We start from the raw sequence: 16,378 nt of genomic DNA on the forward strand, positions 1-16,378 counted from the left end.
TTTAAAATGGGCAAGATATTAAATATGGAAGATGATACACATTTGTCTCTGGAAATGCAACTCAGTAAGCTCATCCACACTGCTGATAATGTAATGGAAGGGGACAGCAGGGAGAGGAGGAGAGAAACTCAAAAGCACTTTTCTTCTTAATGTCAGTGAATTGCTTCTAAACCCAGAAACTATCCACAAAACTTTCTCCCATGAAGGCATCTACAAAGCATGGGAATTATTAAATATGCTGATATTTATGTATTAGCCATAGAGAAAGGCTAAGTCACGTATCAAATAATGGATTTGGAGAATTATTTTGGCAGCATTTGCTGTGTAATGGTTACATAAATCAGCTTGTACTTTTCTATTCCCTTCCCCTCCACCCTACTACCAAATACCAGTTCTGTTTAAAAAACAAAGAGCAGAACAAAAGGAGCTATTTTCCATGCAAAATTTCTGGAAAGTGGAAATTATCTATTCTTCAGTTCATTCCAGGTTAACTGACATCAGTTACCTTGATCAGGGACTGGAAAAATTTAAGGACTGATCATTAGAAATCCCTTATTAGGGTAATTGAATCTCAGTAACACAAGTAAGAACCTGAAAATAATTTAATAGACTCAGAAGTTTCTCTATTCTAGGGCCAAGAAAAACACTATTTTCTACTGCACCTAAACAATTTGACTCTACAGTAAGAACAGGAAAGTCCATTCACAATTTCCAAGTCCAGCAAAGCCTTCACAGCAGCAAAAGGCTACTGTCAAAGTAAAGACAGCACCAAAGAAACAAAAATCTATTTAGAAAATGCCTATCGGCATTCTACCCTCAAAAAAATCACAACTTCAGATATTGATAGGGCAGAAATTATGCACCTGAAGTTCAGGAATGGCTCAACCACATTTGTACAAATGGTTTTACTTCTGTGGTCTCATTAGTTTTATCATGTTATTTAACTACAGGATAGGACTTTTCCTTATTCAGTGCCCAAAATAAACATCTCTCACTGAATATTTAACATAGAGCGTTTTTTTCATATCATGCTTCACAATGTGTACTTCTGCTTTACTTATACCACTCTAAGAAAAACCCATTAGAAATTTACATTATTACTTTCTGTCTGAGACAATCTTATAGAGCTGGATGCAACATTTTCTAAACACTACATAAATATTAAATTTATTTTTACAATCTTACTGTGAGCTCACTGACTTAATTTTGCTGGTGGAAAGCAATGCAAAATTTCAATCGGATGCACCCACTAAGTTTTATGTGCCCAATTCTATAAGCTGCAAGACTAAACTTTTCAACATATGTGATATCAAATTTTCCTTTACATTTTCTGAAACAAAGTTCCCACTGACTTTATTCCAGCTAGAAGTGATTTTATTTTCCAAACCCAAACTATAAATTTCTACTCAAATATCCAGGAGACGAAGCAGAAATCATTAGCATCTTTGACAGCTGTCGTTTAAATGATCCGCCCAAAACTGAAATCCAGTTACAGGGCAGAACGGAGATCCGCATGCAGCACCCAGCTGCCTAAGAACACTTTCATCCTCAGTTTCACCCACTGATACAATTCTTTCAACAAGTGGTATGAACAGTCTTCACCACATGGCCCTGACTCAGAGCTAGGAATGTACACTGGATGAGGAAGACAATCCCATGGAACATGTAATGAAATACCATTAACAGATCTCACAGCTTTTCAATACTTGAAGGTTGACAGCAAAAGACTGCTGAATATCAATTTTTTGGTTTTACCTTCACTTGCAGAACTGCCTTCACAAATCCACATCTATTCCCTGTCCTTTCCAGACACTATCTATGCCAGTTACATTACTTTTCTCTCCTCACTCCCACTTCCTCACCCCAGTCTCCTCCCCTTAATTACTCACTTCAAGTCTGACCTGGGTTCCTCCCTCTTTTCTGAATTGACTTCAAGGCTTTTCCACTAATACACTGATAGAAATTTCTGTGCTGTCCACAAAGATCTTTTCCAACTTTGAACCCTATTTCCAATGCTCCCTGGCCAGACAGTACCACCCTGCTCCCTCTAACCTACCTTCTGCTGCTTCTCCCAAACCCTGTGCCTTGCACTGTAACAGCTGGTCACATAAAGCAGCACTTTGTACATTTCCAGATACCAACCACCACCCAAAATATGGTGAAAATGCTTTTCAGTGAGAGCTCATACTCCCCATGCAGAATAAGTATGGTACAAATTTTAAGATGTTAAAAGCACTATCACTTTATACAATGAACTATCACATACCTTTGCTTTTCTGTTTCAGCCTTTATTTCCTCTGCAAAATGAAACAAAGACATAGTTATAGAAATGGTATCATATGCACATATATAAAATTAAATAACCGAAAACTACTGGAAAGCAAAACTATTTAGGCAAACATTTGAAACCAGGATTATTATAAAACAGAAAATACATGTTTACAGTTTTGTAAGTACCTCTACTCTCCACCTGCATTGATTGCAAACTGTATCATAATTACTTTGCAAATCTATATTCAAAACTGGATGCTTAAATTTGCATCCAGTCATGCCAACTAAACATCATGTCCCTGGAATGCTTCTGTGAAGACACTGGCCAGCTCTTTTCACAGCTGATGTATATAGAAATAATAAGGAAAACACAAATATCACTTGAACTATTAATTTACTCATAAAGAATATAAAATATATACTGCTTGATAAATACGGATTATACAGAAACACAATCAAACAATCCATCACTGCTAGTTCTTATGTGAAATCTGAATGACCAATAATCACCCCCATTTTTAAACAGTGTTAGATACCACAGTAATGACTAAGGGAGAGAAAAAAAGTCTGTAGTGCCCCTATTTCATACTATTTTAAAATATAACAGGAGGATGACTAGTTGAATGCTTTTGGCAAACATTTTCAGCAATTTTTTAACAATACATTTTCAAAATAATATTAAATTATTGGAACTAATTTTAGGAAACATCTTTGATTCAAGACTAGTCTTGTCTATTTTCTAGTTATTTTGCATGCTTAAATCATAGGAAATTTCATAAAGCCTAGATTTCCCAGTGCTGAAGCAATACATACTTGAAATAAATTTTATAGGATCAAGAACGAATATGTGTGTTTTTTAAGAAATCTCAGATCTATTCCAGTATCAAGTCCTGCTCAAACATGCAAAACCATAATCAACTAAACCAAACACTTTACTTCGACTTTTGTGTTAGGCCTTGAACAAGTAGCATGGATTGATTCTGACAAAAAACCACACCAACTTAACCTTCTAAGCAAGCTTCAATACAGCAAAAGCACACTTTATCTGCACCCTGTCCTTCATTTACCTTTTCACATGGTCATATTGATTCACTTACCTAACAGGTTCTCATGCTTGACATTTTAGCACAAATCACTAGTAGGAAATATGTTTACTAACTGATTTTCCCAACATTGAGAAAACTGAACATATGAAATGCACATCACCTCAAAATCTGTATCATACTTCTGGTAAGACTGATGTTCACATTCACCCCCAGTAAGCCCCAGAGGTTAGTAGGTCAGTGGGTCATCCCAGAAAAAGCTACTCCAGAAGCTGATCAAATCTGGGCTACCCAGGACTAGACAAAACATGAAAATAATTCCATATCCTAGACACCAAGTGTCTTACCATTCCTCAGTAAGTAACAGTAATAAGTCTCATGGTCAGCTATGCTTCAGTAAAGTATACCTTCCTGCCAGATTATGACATTATGACTTTTACTCACTTGAAGACAAATTCATGACCAACAGAAAGGAAAAGAAACTCTCCTCTTCCCTTCCAGCATCTTCATACCTTCCATTATTTTACCTCTCACCTTAGCATTCACAACCAGGAACTCTGCTCCCTGAGATCACTCTGAAGTCTGTCCATCAAGCAAAATTATCAACCAACAGATAAAACTGAACGACTTACAAGTTTAAAGTTTCCAACAAAACTGACCAGAGGTAAAATGTTATAGAAGTGTCAATCTAATTAAATGTTACTACTATTTCAAGCAACATTGCCTAAGTCTATTAATGTGGAACCACTGATTTTATAACCTTTGTTAAATAAAAAGAAAGGTTCTTACAGTGGCTGACATCAATTATTTTTACAAGACTAAAATATTTGTAATTGCAGAGAAGCATGACATGATACTATTAGTATGAATGAGGTAAAAAAGCAGACTTGAACTTTACTTTTACCCTTGAGAATAGAGAAAACCTAATTTCTTTCATTGTCTGATTGCTCCCTCTGCTCTCAATGCCAGAACACAAGTTAATCAGAGTACAATTTCATGGTCATGTATCAACCACATCCAGTAGGAAGCATACAAAAATTCAAGAAGCATTATCAGCAGAAAACCAGATTGTAATAAGGGTAGCTAACAATTCTCATGCTAGATAAATAATCTGTTAAAGACAAATGAAGCAGAACACTTACTCATGCATTCTTTTAAATGGGAAAAAGTAAACCCTGCAGAACTAAAAATTAGCTAGAAAAGAAAGATGAAGCCAGGCTTGACAACATTCCTTAATTTGCTCTCCCTCTTTTCAAACACATAACCAAAGCTGCAACAGAGAGGATCTCAGAGCTGGAAAAGCTTATTATCTCAGAATCACCATTCATTCTGGGTGGAAGAAATAAAGAGGATGGGAGATGCTAAAACAGGGTATGAAAACTGTAGAGAAGGACAACAGCTTCCTCTGGATTATCTGTGATGTAAACACAGAATTACTGTGAAAAACAGCTCAGATTACTCTACGGCACTGAAACAATCATGTGCCCCAAAATGGAACTAACTGTAATTATTTAAAGTGCAGCAGAAATGACAAAATAAACTCCTGAATCTCCCATTCACACACAGCTCCAGAAGACCTCTTTATAGAATTCTGCAACCTCTGCGACAGAATTAATGGAAATACATGAAGCTTTTGCACACCAAAGCTAGAACTGATCAAAGAGATACATTATTTTGCAGTTTTATAATGACATGCATCAACTGTTTCACCAAACAGGCAAAGTGAGTCATGTACATGAGTTTCAACATCATTTTCCATTTCATCTACACTTCTACAGACCATCATAATTTCAAAGAAATCTCTGAAAACATCTAAGACCTTTGTTGTTGGTTTTGGCTGGGTTGGAGCTAATTTTCTTCACAGCAGGTTATATATGGTGCTGTGTTTTGGATTTGAGCTGGAAACACTGTTGGCAATCCAGGAATGTTTTAGTTACTGCTGAGCAGCGCTTACAGAGAGTCAAGGCTTTTTTTCAGTTTCTTACTCCACCCCACCAGTGAGCAAGCTGGGGATACCCACTGAGTTGGGAGAGGACAGTCACAACAGCCAATCCCTACAGATCTCAGGGGTATTCTATTTCCCAGGGTGTCATGCTCAGAAATTAAAAACTGGGGCAGGGTGTGTGTGTGCAGTTTGCCTGTTGCTACTTGGGGACTGACTAAGATTGGTCACCTGGTGGTCAGCTACTGCATTTTTTTTGCATCACAAATTTCTTTGGTTTGATTTTCACTATCATTTCTCCTTACTTCCTTTCTTTTTTTTTTTTTTTTTCTTTTAATTAACCTGTTTTTATCTCAACCCGAAGTTTTTGAACTTTTATCCTTCCAGCTCTCTCTCTGACACAAGCCAGTGAGAGGCTGTATAGGGCCTAGGTGCTGGCCAGAGATAAACCACAACAGGCATCCATAATTTCATTCTCACCTCTCTAGCTTCAATTCACTACTTTTAACGTGTCATTTGAACACTTTTCCTTACTATCTTCAGACTGCTTATAGTTTTTAGTATTAAAAAAACAATCTAGTTCCCAGTTTTCTCTTTCTTCCTTTAACACCTTATAACCAGTTAATCTCATGTATAACTACAAAATCAACTAATTTCCCTGTAATGACAGTAACACTAAACAGCAACATCAAAATGGCCAAATAGGTCAAGTAGGTGCTGTGGGCAATACTGGATTATAACACTGAACAAAACTGCAATTTAAGAATAACTGACTGTTTACCCTTGTGTATTCAATTCAAAGTATGATTTAAACCTTAACTACATCGAAGGGCATCTCTAATAACCTAAATTTCAAATGGGTATCTTTAGGTATTACTTCCTTCCGGTTACCTAAATATGCTGTCATACTAAGTGAAGTAGAAATATTCTAGAATTGTACTTCGGCAGAAGTCAAGGATAACATTCTCATCAAGTAAGGAGTAATTAAACTGCTACCTTTAGGAATGCTACACAGATGTAAGTTCTATGATGTCAACATCAAACTGTACAATTAGATTACAGGAAAAAAAATTCTCTTGGAACTTGCTACTGGGAAAAATGCAAACTATTTGCCATAAAGCAGAAAAATACTTTACAAGTTCATTACAGAATATGATGCTAGGTAAACCTCATACATTTAAATGTATTTGATACAGCTCTCATTCTGTATTTCCATTCTTGCATCAGAATTTTATTCAAGAACAAATACGTATTATATTCCCATAATACCTTATTCTAAACAACTGACGCTACCTGCCAAAAAACACATGCATAATTCTTAATTGCATAAGGATCTGCACATCTAAAGCCTAATACTCACTGTAAGCATCAGAATAAAAGCTTATCAAATATATAATGAATTCAAGACATTTTAAAGAACAGTAACTATCTTGGGTAATCCAAAGGTAGAACTATCCAAAGCAGCACAGGCTGCAATAATTCAAGGAAACGAGTTCAATGTTTGGAGTTCACATGACCTATACCATAGAAGACTACTGTGACAAGGAAGCAATTTACATTCAATTCTTTCAAGTGAAAGCAGGTGGATAAGATCTAAGGAACAAGCAGAGAAGATGAATTTAAATTACATCACTATCTATATTACAAAAAAAGCTGAAATCAAATTAAAACATTAAAGCTTTTGAATTGACTTTGCTTGCATTTTTCCATCCAAATATTCTAGTGAGTGTCTCCAATATCATACAAAATATAATGGCAACTAAATGATTAAAAGACACATTTTCCCTCTTAACAATACTGACAATGTCCTTTTCCATGTCAAGGTATACAAAAACTCTGTAATACAAAACTAGAAATCCTGCATTTATTTGAAGATAACTTTAATTAACTACCTTCCAACTATGTAATAAGATTATTACACATATGGTAGCAGTTTAATCAAAAAAAAGTACCAAGTTTGAACTTACAGTGCTAAAGCCATATAAATCTGAGAGGAATAAAAAACCCAATTTCTCTGTCAATGAGATGAAATTCGAAACAGATCATGCTGAGTACATTCTTCCCCAAACTTGGTTATTAGAATGTATTTCTCAGGAAACATCTCAAACTTATTTCATTTATGGATATCTGTTAGCTTCAAGCTGTGTCAAGAAGTCTCTTGTCTATTCAGTTAAAGTACTAACACCCAAAAGGCACTAACAGACTTGAGAAAAAAATAAAATAATTACATCTAAGGAGCCTAAATAATGGAACTGGAGAAATATACAGCTGTTTTTAACTCAAGCTCCACTATACTAAAAAAAAAGATTATCCAAAGATACTTTCTGTGGGCAAGCTTATGTCAAAATATACGCTGCAAATTTAGCATTTGCTTTTATCCAAACATTATCCGTAACATCTAAACCACTTACAGATCTTCCACAAAGCTTAAGATTTGCCAAGAGACAATGTCCAGAACACACACACAGACTTTATTGATGCTTCCAGCTCTTGCTCCCTTAGAGCCTTTGTGTCACACTGCCTCTGAAGTACCCCAGTTTCAGAACATTTCCTTACATACTGGAAAGGAAAATACTAAGGAGGTGTGGACAACTGTCAAACTCAGATAATGGTATTTTCCTGTCCTGTTTCTTTTTTAACTGCAGCAGTTAACTACTAAGTTAGAGGTGCAATTAACTTCATTAACTTTTAATACATCTATCTGCAATATCAATGGGGTATCAGTGCATGCAACAGCAAACAGACAAAAAATGAAAGCTTTATAAAAAGCCTCTCTGGGATCTCAAACCAGCACAGAATGATCAAATATTTTAGTATAACACTGTACTAATCTATTTCCCTAGATTATCAAGTTAGGTTGACCTGACTAAAACTGGTAATAGGAATAATTATAAAAAGATGGCACTGAACTTATCAGTATTTTGGGCTGCCTGCAGAACAAACTATTCATTATGAAAGCTGAATTTGTTTCTTAAATGGAATTCCCAAGATACATATCACAGCATTATGTCTTCCTCTAAATCCTATATATAGCTTTTCCCGTTATCCCTTCCAGGATGAACAGAGATCTCCCCTCCCTTCCCTTGAACTCTCTTCAACAGTGCCTTAGAGGATGGACAAAAAGCTCCTGTTTTTGGGAGTCCAAGAAGAGGCTGATAGTGTCACTAAGCCTTCAGGGTGCAGTTTTTGCTCTATTTTAATCCAACTAACCTAAAGAAAAATGGGATTGGAAGAAATACAGATGTAAGAGCAAGCACAATATAGCATCAAATTGTTAATTTTACCTGTATACCATTCTCCCCATTGTAAAATATCAAGTGTTTCTATCCTCTCAAAATTCCTGAGCCCAGACTTCAGCACAGGCCTTCAGTTTTAGTTAATTCACACATCTGTACAACTGCTGGTTCTTGCTGGGGTGTTCTTGCTGGGATTAATTACACCTTTTCATTATATCCAGTTTCTTCTGTCTGTAAAATTATAGCTCACACAGCTATGGCACAGGGACAGAAAACAGCAAAGAGATCTTATATCTCTGTATAGATTTAAGAAAATCACTGCTGTGGCCTTCATTTAGCATTCATAGAAGGGAAAATAATTATTGTACAGACAAATAAAAGAATCTCAGGAGTATATCTGAACACTTCTGCTTGCTTTCCATTTCCATTTCCATTCCATATTACACTGTTTCAACTTCATGTTTACAGGTACTGAAGGAGTAACCAAGGAAGCAGGTTAATTTAAGAAGCAGCATTCCAAACAAACAGCAGTTATATTTTGAGTCTGGTAACTGTTGATGAAATTCCGTATAAATCCTCCTCGTCATGTTCTACAAAATCTTGAAACCCTCTAATCAAGTGAAATGCTTCCTTGGTATGAGAAGTCATATCTCATTATCTTTGAAAAACATAGAGGAGTAACCTCTGAATCCTGTAGAGAAATGTTTACATGTATATACACACAAAGTCAAAACTCAAAAGTCACAGACTTTGGTAGGGTGTTTCAACTTTAGATGATACTAATTCCTTTGAAGAGTGCTAATACAGGAAAGGAACAGTATCTATTGTTACTTCCCATGCTGTATTTTCTGATATGCTTCTGATTCGCAGCAAATCCTGTCAAAGTGTTTCTCTAGTTTTCTATCTGCACTTCAAAAGTCATTATGTCTCATGCTCCTTTTTTTTTTTTTTTTTAAATCTTTGAAGCAGTATTCTCCTTTATTCTCAGTTTTCTTTTTAACCATTTTTAGATAGCACTAAAACACAACTACAGTTTCTCCCCAGCCCTGCACACAATACAACATTCAGGATATACAACTCCGGTGTAAATTTAGAAACCTGAAGAAACCCAAATGCACAAACTGTCTTGGTTCAGTCAAACTTCATACCTGCTCCTTCAGTTTATAAGATATGACATTTTCAAATACAGAATCATTAGAAAATCTATAAAAAATCAGAAACTACTCTAGTGGCCTCATTCTGCTTAGAATTAATTCAGAATAATTCAATCAGTGGGGTTTTATAACTGGATTTCCCTTAATAATCCTTCTATTTGCAAAACCAAGTTGAGACTACTGTCAAGTCGCTTTACTACTTGAGAAGTGGTGACACACATATAGGTCACACATTACCAAGGATAACTGAACTATAGTAATTCTTAATATAATTTTCTAACATGTGGCTGAAAAGCTCACTTCCTACAGCAGTAAATCCTCTGCTTCCCCTCATTACTACATGGGTCATTCTTTATGAAATCTACAGCAAACTCCCATCCAAATATGTGTTTTTTCTTAGGTCACTACCAAAGAATGGAAACAGACATTTTATTTACATCTTAAAACAGTTACAAGAGGATAGCCATGTGTTTTTAGTTAAATCAAGCAGGGCATACCTTTCAAATACCTTGTGCCAGCCTTTGGCACCTCCTCTCACAACCTCTGTAAACTGGTTTCATGCTCAGAACTGGTGGTACAAGTTGCTGAAAAGGTCCATTAACATAAAAGCAGCTTGGTTGCTTACCAAATACAGTCACCAAACCAGACTATAAAAAGGATCTTGCCTAGAGAGACAATTTTCCAATGTACTTTAATCCAGTTTATCTGAGGGTGACCACAAAAAAAATGGTTCCCCCTATTCCAATGTCTATCTGCAATCTCCTTATACAATAGCTACCAAGGCACTGCATTTAAATAGCCTGACAATTTTAGTTTTCATTAGGTCAGAGAGCTATTTGAACTCACTGTAGATCTACATGACCCTGAGTTGTCACATCTCATGTGCATCACATGTTTTGGAAGGGAAACCTGGAACAGAATTGTCCATTGCAGTGTACACCAAAAAATGCACTGGAATAAATATACTGCAAAACCCCATGAAGTCTACCCACTATGTCTCATCCTATGTCTCTGCTATTTTTGTAATAAAGTAAAATTTTGACAGGACAATAACATTTCTTTATCACATAAGGGGGAGAAAGCCTGCAGCTGTATATTCTTCTTCATATTCACAATGTGTATAATTTTCCTGACTCTTCTTTCTTGTGTCACATATTAAAACACTTGTGAGTCGTGTAAATTTTGTTTCTATAGGCTGCAACCCCGGCAACAGCTATTCAAATAGAGACAGGCAGCACATTTCAAAAACAGCATAAACTAACTTCACCTGGATATTTTTATTACTTTTTTTGTAATTCTTGCTGCTTGAAGAAAGAAGGTAGCTCACATGTGCTATGCACACAAATGACTCAACTACTACTCAGAACAAAGAAAGACTATTCAGCAAGAAAAATTTACAATGTTGTTCAGTGTACTGAACAGCAGAAAAATCAGTTGCCACTTAACACTTTTCATCCTGGCTGCAACATCTGTCTGTATTAAGCCAGTACAACTGTCTTGCACATCTGCTGTAGAATTGCAGAGACTATACTACTTAAAGTGTAACAAAATAAAACTGGATTAAGAACATAAATATTGGTATTTTTAACTTAAATTTTAGAAGTTTTTTTAAAAATCCCACAACATGGATGAGTTCCTACACCTGGTTTAGCCATGTGGTGAAGGATAGCATGGAGAAGAAAACAAATGCCTTACGCAGTATTACTGCTACTGCTGGGGAAATGTGGGTTGTTAAATTATAACAGATTGGAGTAACAGAACAGAAAATGAAATTCAATGGGGAAACATGAAAACGTGTGTTGAGGGAGGTCATTTATTTCTTTAGTAAAGAACATGAGAGAAAAAAATATTGCAGAAAAACACCAAAATAAGATAGACCTCCTACAAGAGTTTGATCAAAGGGCACACTACAATTATTTAAGTCCAAATAACTACAATTTAAAGAAAAAGCCGTTTCACCAAGTGCAGCAAGTATTCTTAAAGATTCTTGAACAAAAAGGTTCTTACCAATGTCTCTCATGAAAATAATACATGCTGGACTAAGAAAAGCCTTGCAAGTGTTTGGAGATAGACAAAACAAAATCTGAACAAATCATAAAAAAACAGCTTCTCTGCCTCAGGAATTGGTTTTTCAAATATTCTTGCAAGGAAGCATAACTGCCATTTAAGTAGCACGTTACAAGGTAAATGAAACTGACTACCAATCATAAATTCTGTAGCAGCAATTATAATCAGCATAATTCTCGTCAGAAGTGAGACTTCATTTACACCACCTCTGTCAATGCAACCCAACATTACCTAGCACTCTGTGTGAATTCCTGCAAACACTTGTAACCCCCTAAGAAGAGCTGGGAATCTACTAATTGAATTAAGTTTGAAATTTAAGGGAGGGGGGGCAAGGTTAAGCCTCCAAGAATGGTAGAATTCAATGGGCTGAAGTAATTTTTAACTCCACCAGTTTCTCTAGAATATTCATGCAAGATAAGGGGACTCAACTCAACTCTTGCTTACCTGAGTCAACTGATGGCACACATTAGTTTATCAGCATATTCATCAAAGAGAAAACAGAGTGAAAGATCAGGACAGACAGAAATTCTCAATAGTGTATCCTGCAGAAAGACTCAGTACAGTCAGTCCTCCTATCAATTTTCTCAAGCATTCATTACTTCACTTGATTATTTGTTCTAGTCAGCCGAATTCTAGCTTGCACTGTATGCAAGAGCAGGGCTGCAGACACTCTATGGGCATCGTGGGTTTATGCTCCCTCCAAGCCACAATTAAACCAGTAGCTCTGTTGTTTAAAATTGTGAAGCATGTTTGCCTATTTCTAGAGAATATAAGTCATCAATAATTCTCGATTTGCCACAGCAGCTTGATATGTTGCCCTCTGAAATTTAGAAAAGTCAAAAGCAAGCCTCAATTCTTAACTTAAAGCAACATAATTGATTATATATAACATTTCTGGTGAAAGCCATCAGATATGAAATATAGTATCATGTCTTACAAAGAAAACAAGCTTGTAGTAATGCACATTGTGACTTCATATCAAGTTTGGCTTCCCCTCTTTCCATTCCTTTAACTGAGCAGCTTATAGTTTCTTTCCCTCATTCTTAAAATCAGAAACTCAAGCACATTCATCTGCTTGGAAAAGAGTGGATTTCTGTCAGAATAGAATAATTAGTTTAAAAAATAAAAATATATATGTATGCCAGAGGTAGAAACATAATTTGCAGACACAAGATTACATATGAAGTATGGAGAGTATTTTTAATGAATTCATTTCCACCTGCCTGAAATAGCTTATCTGAAATGAAATACATCTAGACTAAAATCCTGTGATTTGTATCTCATCTGAAGGGACAGCTTCTCTCTGAAGATCATCTTTAAGTCTGACCTTTAAGTTCAAAGCAGCAAACATGAGCAGTATAACTTTTAAAAAAAAAAAATAAATAAATAAAAGACCTGATAGTATGAAATTATCTCACCCCTCTGCAATGTAACTGCTGGATTCTTCCACCATATCTCTCCCTGTAAGGGAGACATTTCTGCACATTCACTTGCAACCAAGCAGTGCAATGCATAGAAGGCTTAACAGAACCAAGTCTCCTAAGTATCTAACTCTTAAAATGTAGTTACCATTTTAATTGTTTGCATTTACAACTGAAGGAGTATCCCAAACATTCAACAGAATCTACATTTAGAAATACAAAATGTTGCATTTCAACTAGGATTCAGTTTGATACAAATGATGTTTCTCCCTGCATGTTTTCATGCATGCTGTCTCTGCCTGACCTCTTGTACTGTAAATGCAAGTTGTCACTGCAATTATGAGGTGAGGAAGCTCTGCAGCAGATGAACCAGGATGCCTACTTCAGAATTTTTCCAAGCATTCTCCAAAGCTAGTAAAGAGCTGAACAGTAATTACGAAATACAGGAGATCAGATACATATCTGTACATATCTAATCTTAGGCATTATGCTCTTTACTGTGTCCTGCTTCAAGAGGTTACGCTTTCGTGACAGCATGAACAGAAGTAGTAGAAGAAGTAGCAAAAAACATGAATTTAAGTCAAAGTCAGCTTCTCAGCTTCTCCTCAGCACCAATACCCTCATATTTTAATGACAGTATTACAGTTGTAAACGTGAAATGCTGCAGTTACATAAACTCACAGAAACTCAAAAGAAACAAAAAACTATTTTTACTTATGTACTTGGGTTCTTTATCAATTAAAATTTTAAGGCATAACCAAACCTAACTTGGAAAGATGAAGCTACAGTATATTCTGCAACAGTCGAGGTCTCCTTGTGTTATACAAGCATTCTGTTCTTCTTTCCTCAGATACAACACAGCTTTTTACACCTACATGCAAAGTTTCATTCTAGAATTAGTGTAGCTTCATTCATGATGCCATTTCCAAAACATCAGTATTTTCAATCATCATTAAATGTTGTAAGACAGGGATTTGTATGAAGTAGCTCCAGTCCATTTAATTAAGAAGAAAGATTTTTTTCTTTGTAGCTAACCATGCATTTTCATACATAAACAAAAAAAAAGAACATGGTTTTGAACTTTTGTACTACCCAGCTCAAAAGCTATTTCACCATAAAGTGCAGACACAATAGAAAAATAGATTTCAAATAAGAGGAATGAAGGCTTCTAATGAAGTTTGAGGGACAATAAATGTTTAATGAAATACATAAGCAGATCAGTGTCCAAAAATACAAAAAAAATTGAGCAATCCTATACCAGATTTTTAAATAAAGTTCATGAGAGCTTTTAGAACTGGGGAAAAAACCCAGAAATGAAATCTAAAAATATCTGACTGTACTGGACAGAAAGATACAAGAACAGTAAATTTTTCTTAAACCCTTGATATCCAGTCTTCATTTTGCTTCCAGGAATGGCCAACAGCATATGCTCAAGTAAAAGCAGATTACAAAAGCAGGGCAGAAATGCTGCAATAGTTCCCTCCTACCAGTATTTAGCCATCTGTGGCTTACACTCTTCCTGTGCAGAGACTGTTCCTGCAGGTTTAACAACTCTTGTTAAAATTTCACTTAATCACTTTTCAAACCATTTTAAACTTTTGGGATGAATGCAATTACAAACTGCAGGAAATAACTTTTTTTTGCTTTACTTAAATAAGCTGGGTTCTTTACAAGATCTCTGTATCCACACTGTAAGAAATTACAATCAATTACTCTCTTCACATCTATGCCACTTAGAATTTCACAAACTTCCTTTACTTCTATCTCCCTTTTTTTTTTTCCCCCTTCAGGGAACAAGAAGCACAGTCTGATTGATCATCTCTGCAAGACATTTCACAGTTTCAATCATCCTTGTTGACTTCTGCATCAAGAAGGCAGCAGAGAGCAAAACTGCACATGGAACACATGTTATCTTTATAAAGCAGCCTAACAGCTTCATTTTTTCTATTGTTTTCATATTTGTCTTTTTGACAAAGGAATCAATATTTTGATGGAATCACTCACAGTAATTCAATGCCATGCACTCTCTTGATGGATGTTAAGTCCTATTTAGAGTCCATATTTGTGCACCCACAGTTTTAAGCAGTTTCCTCCTCCACATAGGTCAGTGTGCATTTAGCAGCACCCAATCAGTGCCCTTTGATCAAGGACTGGGTCAGTACAGCACAACGGCTGCCTCTGGCAGATTGTTTTCACTCTGTTAAGTATTTTCCTTAATTAACCTTTGTAACCTCACCACTCACCCCGAAACATCACAAACCTCTACAGAACTAATTCTTTGTAGGGAAAACAGATAATGTAATTTTTGAGAGCTCAGTACCTTCAGAAATCTTGGGTGAGCAACCTGGTTGAGTTCCACTGTAAAACTGTACGACCTTACACTTATCTATACACTCAATGACTTTGCCCTGCAGATTCAGGATGGTAGGTTTCCACTCAGAACAGTCCACACCAATTCTTCCTCACCACAGAACACACATCCATTCTGCTCTCCATTAGCTTTATTCTTTGCTACAAAAAAGACTTGCCAAACTGAAGGTCTCGAGATTTCTTAATCCCTCATACTCTTGGCACCTTTTTTAAAAGAAAACAACAAACCACTGGCTCTAGTCACATTGAGCACCTCCCATTCCTTTGTTAGCAATTAATGAAATTTAAATCTCACACGTTCTATTAAACAATCCAGCAATTTAGGGGCCCTTTAAAAACTCCTAATCCTACCAAGTTAATAGGATTTTTAGTTTAGACTTCAAACTGGGTTTTTTTTCCCCAAGTCATTCATTTTAATTCCTCTATAGGAAACTAGCTCAGCTTTCACAAACAGCAGAAAGGTAAATAATGCATTTTCATCTTCTTCAGTATCTTTGTATTCCCCAAATAATTTTGTGATACCATTATCACTTACAAATAAAATGGACATGCGTGCATTTTCTCTGCTATTTTCTCATACTGGTTTTATCACAAAACTTTGACAAGCTTTTATCAATACCTGATATGCACTAACTGTTAACAAAACACCTGACAACAATCAGCTGTAAGCATTTTGCTCCCTTTTTTGATCCCTCGATCTTGTGCTAGCATTTTGACACAAAAAACCATGGTCATCAGTGAGTTTTTTTGTAACTGCTATGAAGCTGATTTTGAGACTATGTTTGAGCATACAGTGATGAGATTGCTCACTGTTCCAGGTGAGCTCTTCAATTGCTATATCTTAAACCTGTTCCTGGGTACTGCTCAAGAAGGA

At 35.9% G+C, this 16,378-nt stretch overlaps 1 protein-coding gene across 2 annotated transcripts in view; it reads right to left on the reverse strand.

Annotated features, from left to right (window-relative positions):
• The window catches only part of ARFGEF1 (ADP ribosylation factor guanine nucleotide exchange factor 1), an 84,642-nt gene that overhangs the window by 55,773 nt on the left and 12,491 nt on the right, over positions 1–16,378 (reverse strand). For both annotated transcript variants that reach the window (XM_058831823.1, XM_058831822.1), the window contains exon 2: positions 2,267–2,297. In XM_058831823.1, coding sequence (XP_058687806.1) covers positions 2,267–2,297 — 31 coding nt within the window. The remainder of the gene's footprint in view (positions 1–2,266; positions 2,298–16,378) is intronic.

Source organism: Poecile atricapillus, chromosome 2 (genome assembly GCF_030490865.1).
Source record: "Poecile atricapillus isolate bPoeAtr1 chromosome 2, bPoeAtr1.hap1, whole genome shotgun sequence".
NCBI classification, from domain to species: Eukaryota; Metazoa; Chordata; class Aves; order Passeriformes; family Paridae; genus Poecile; species Poecile atricapillus.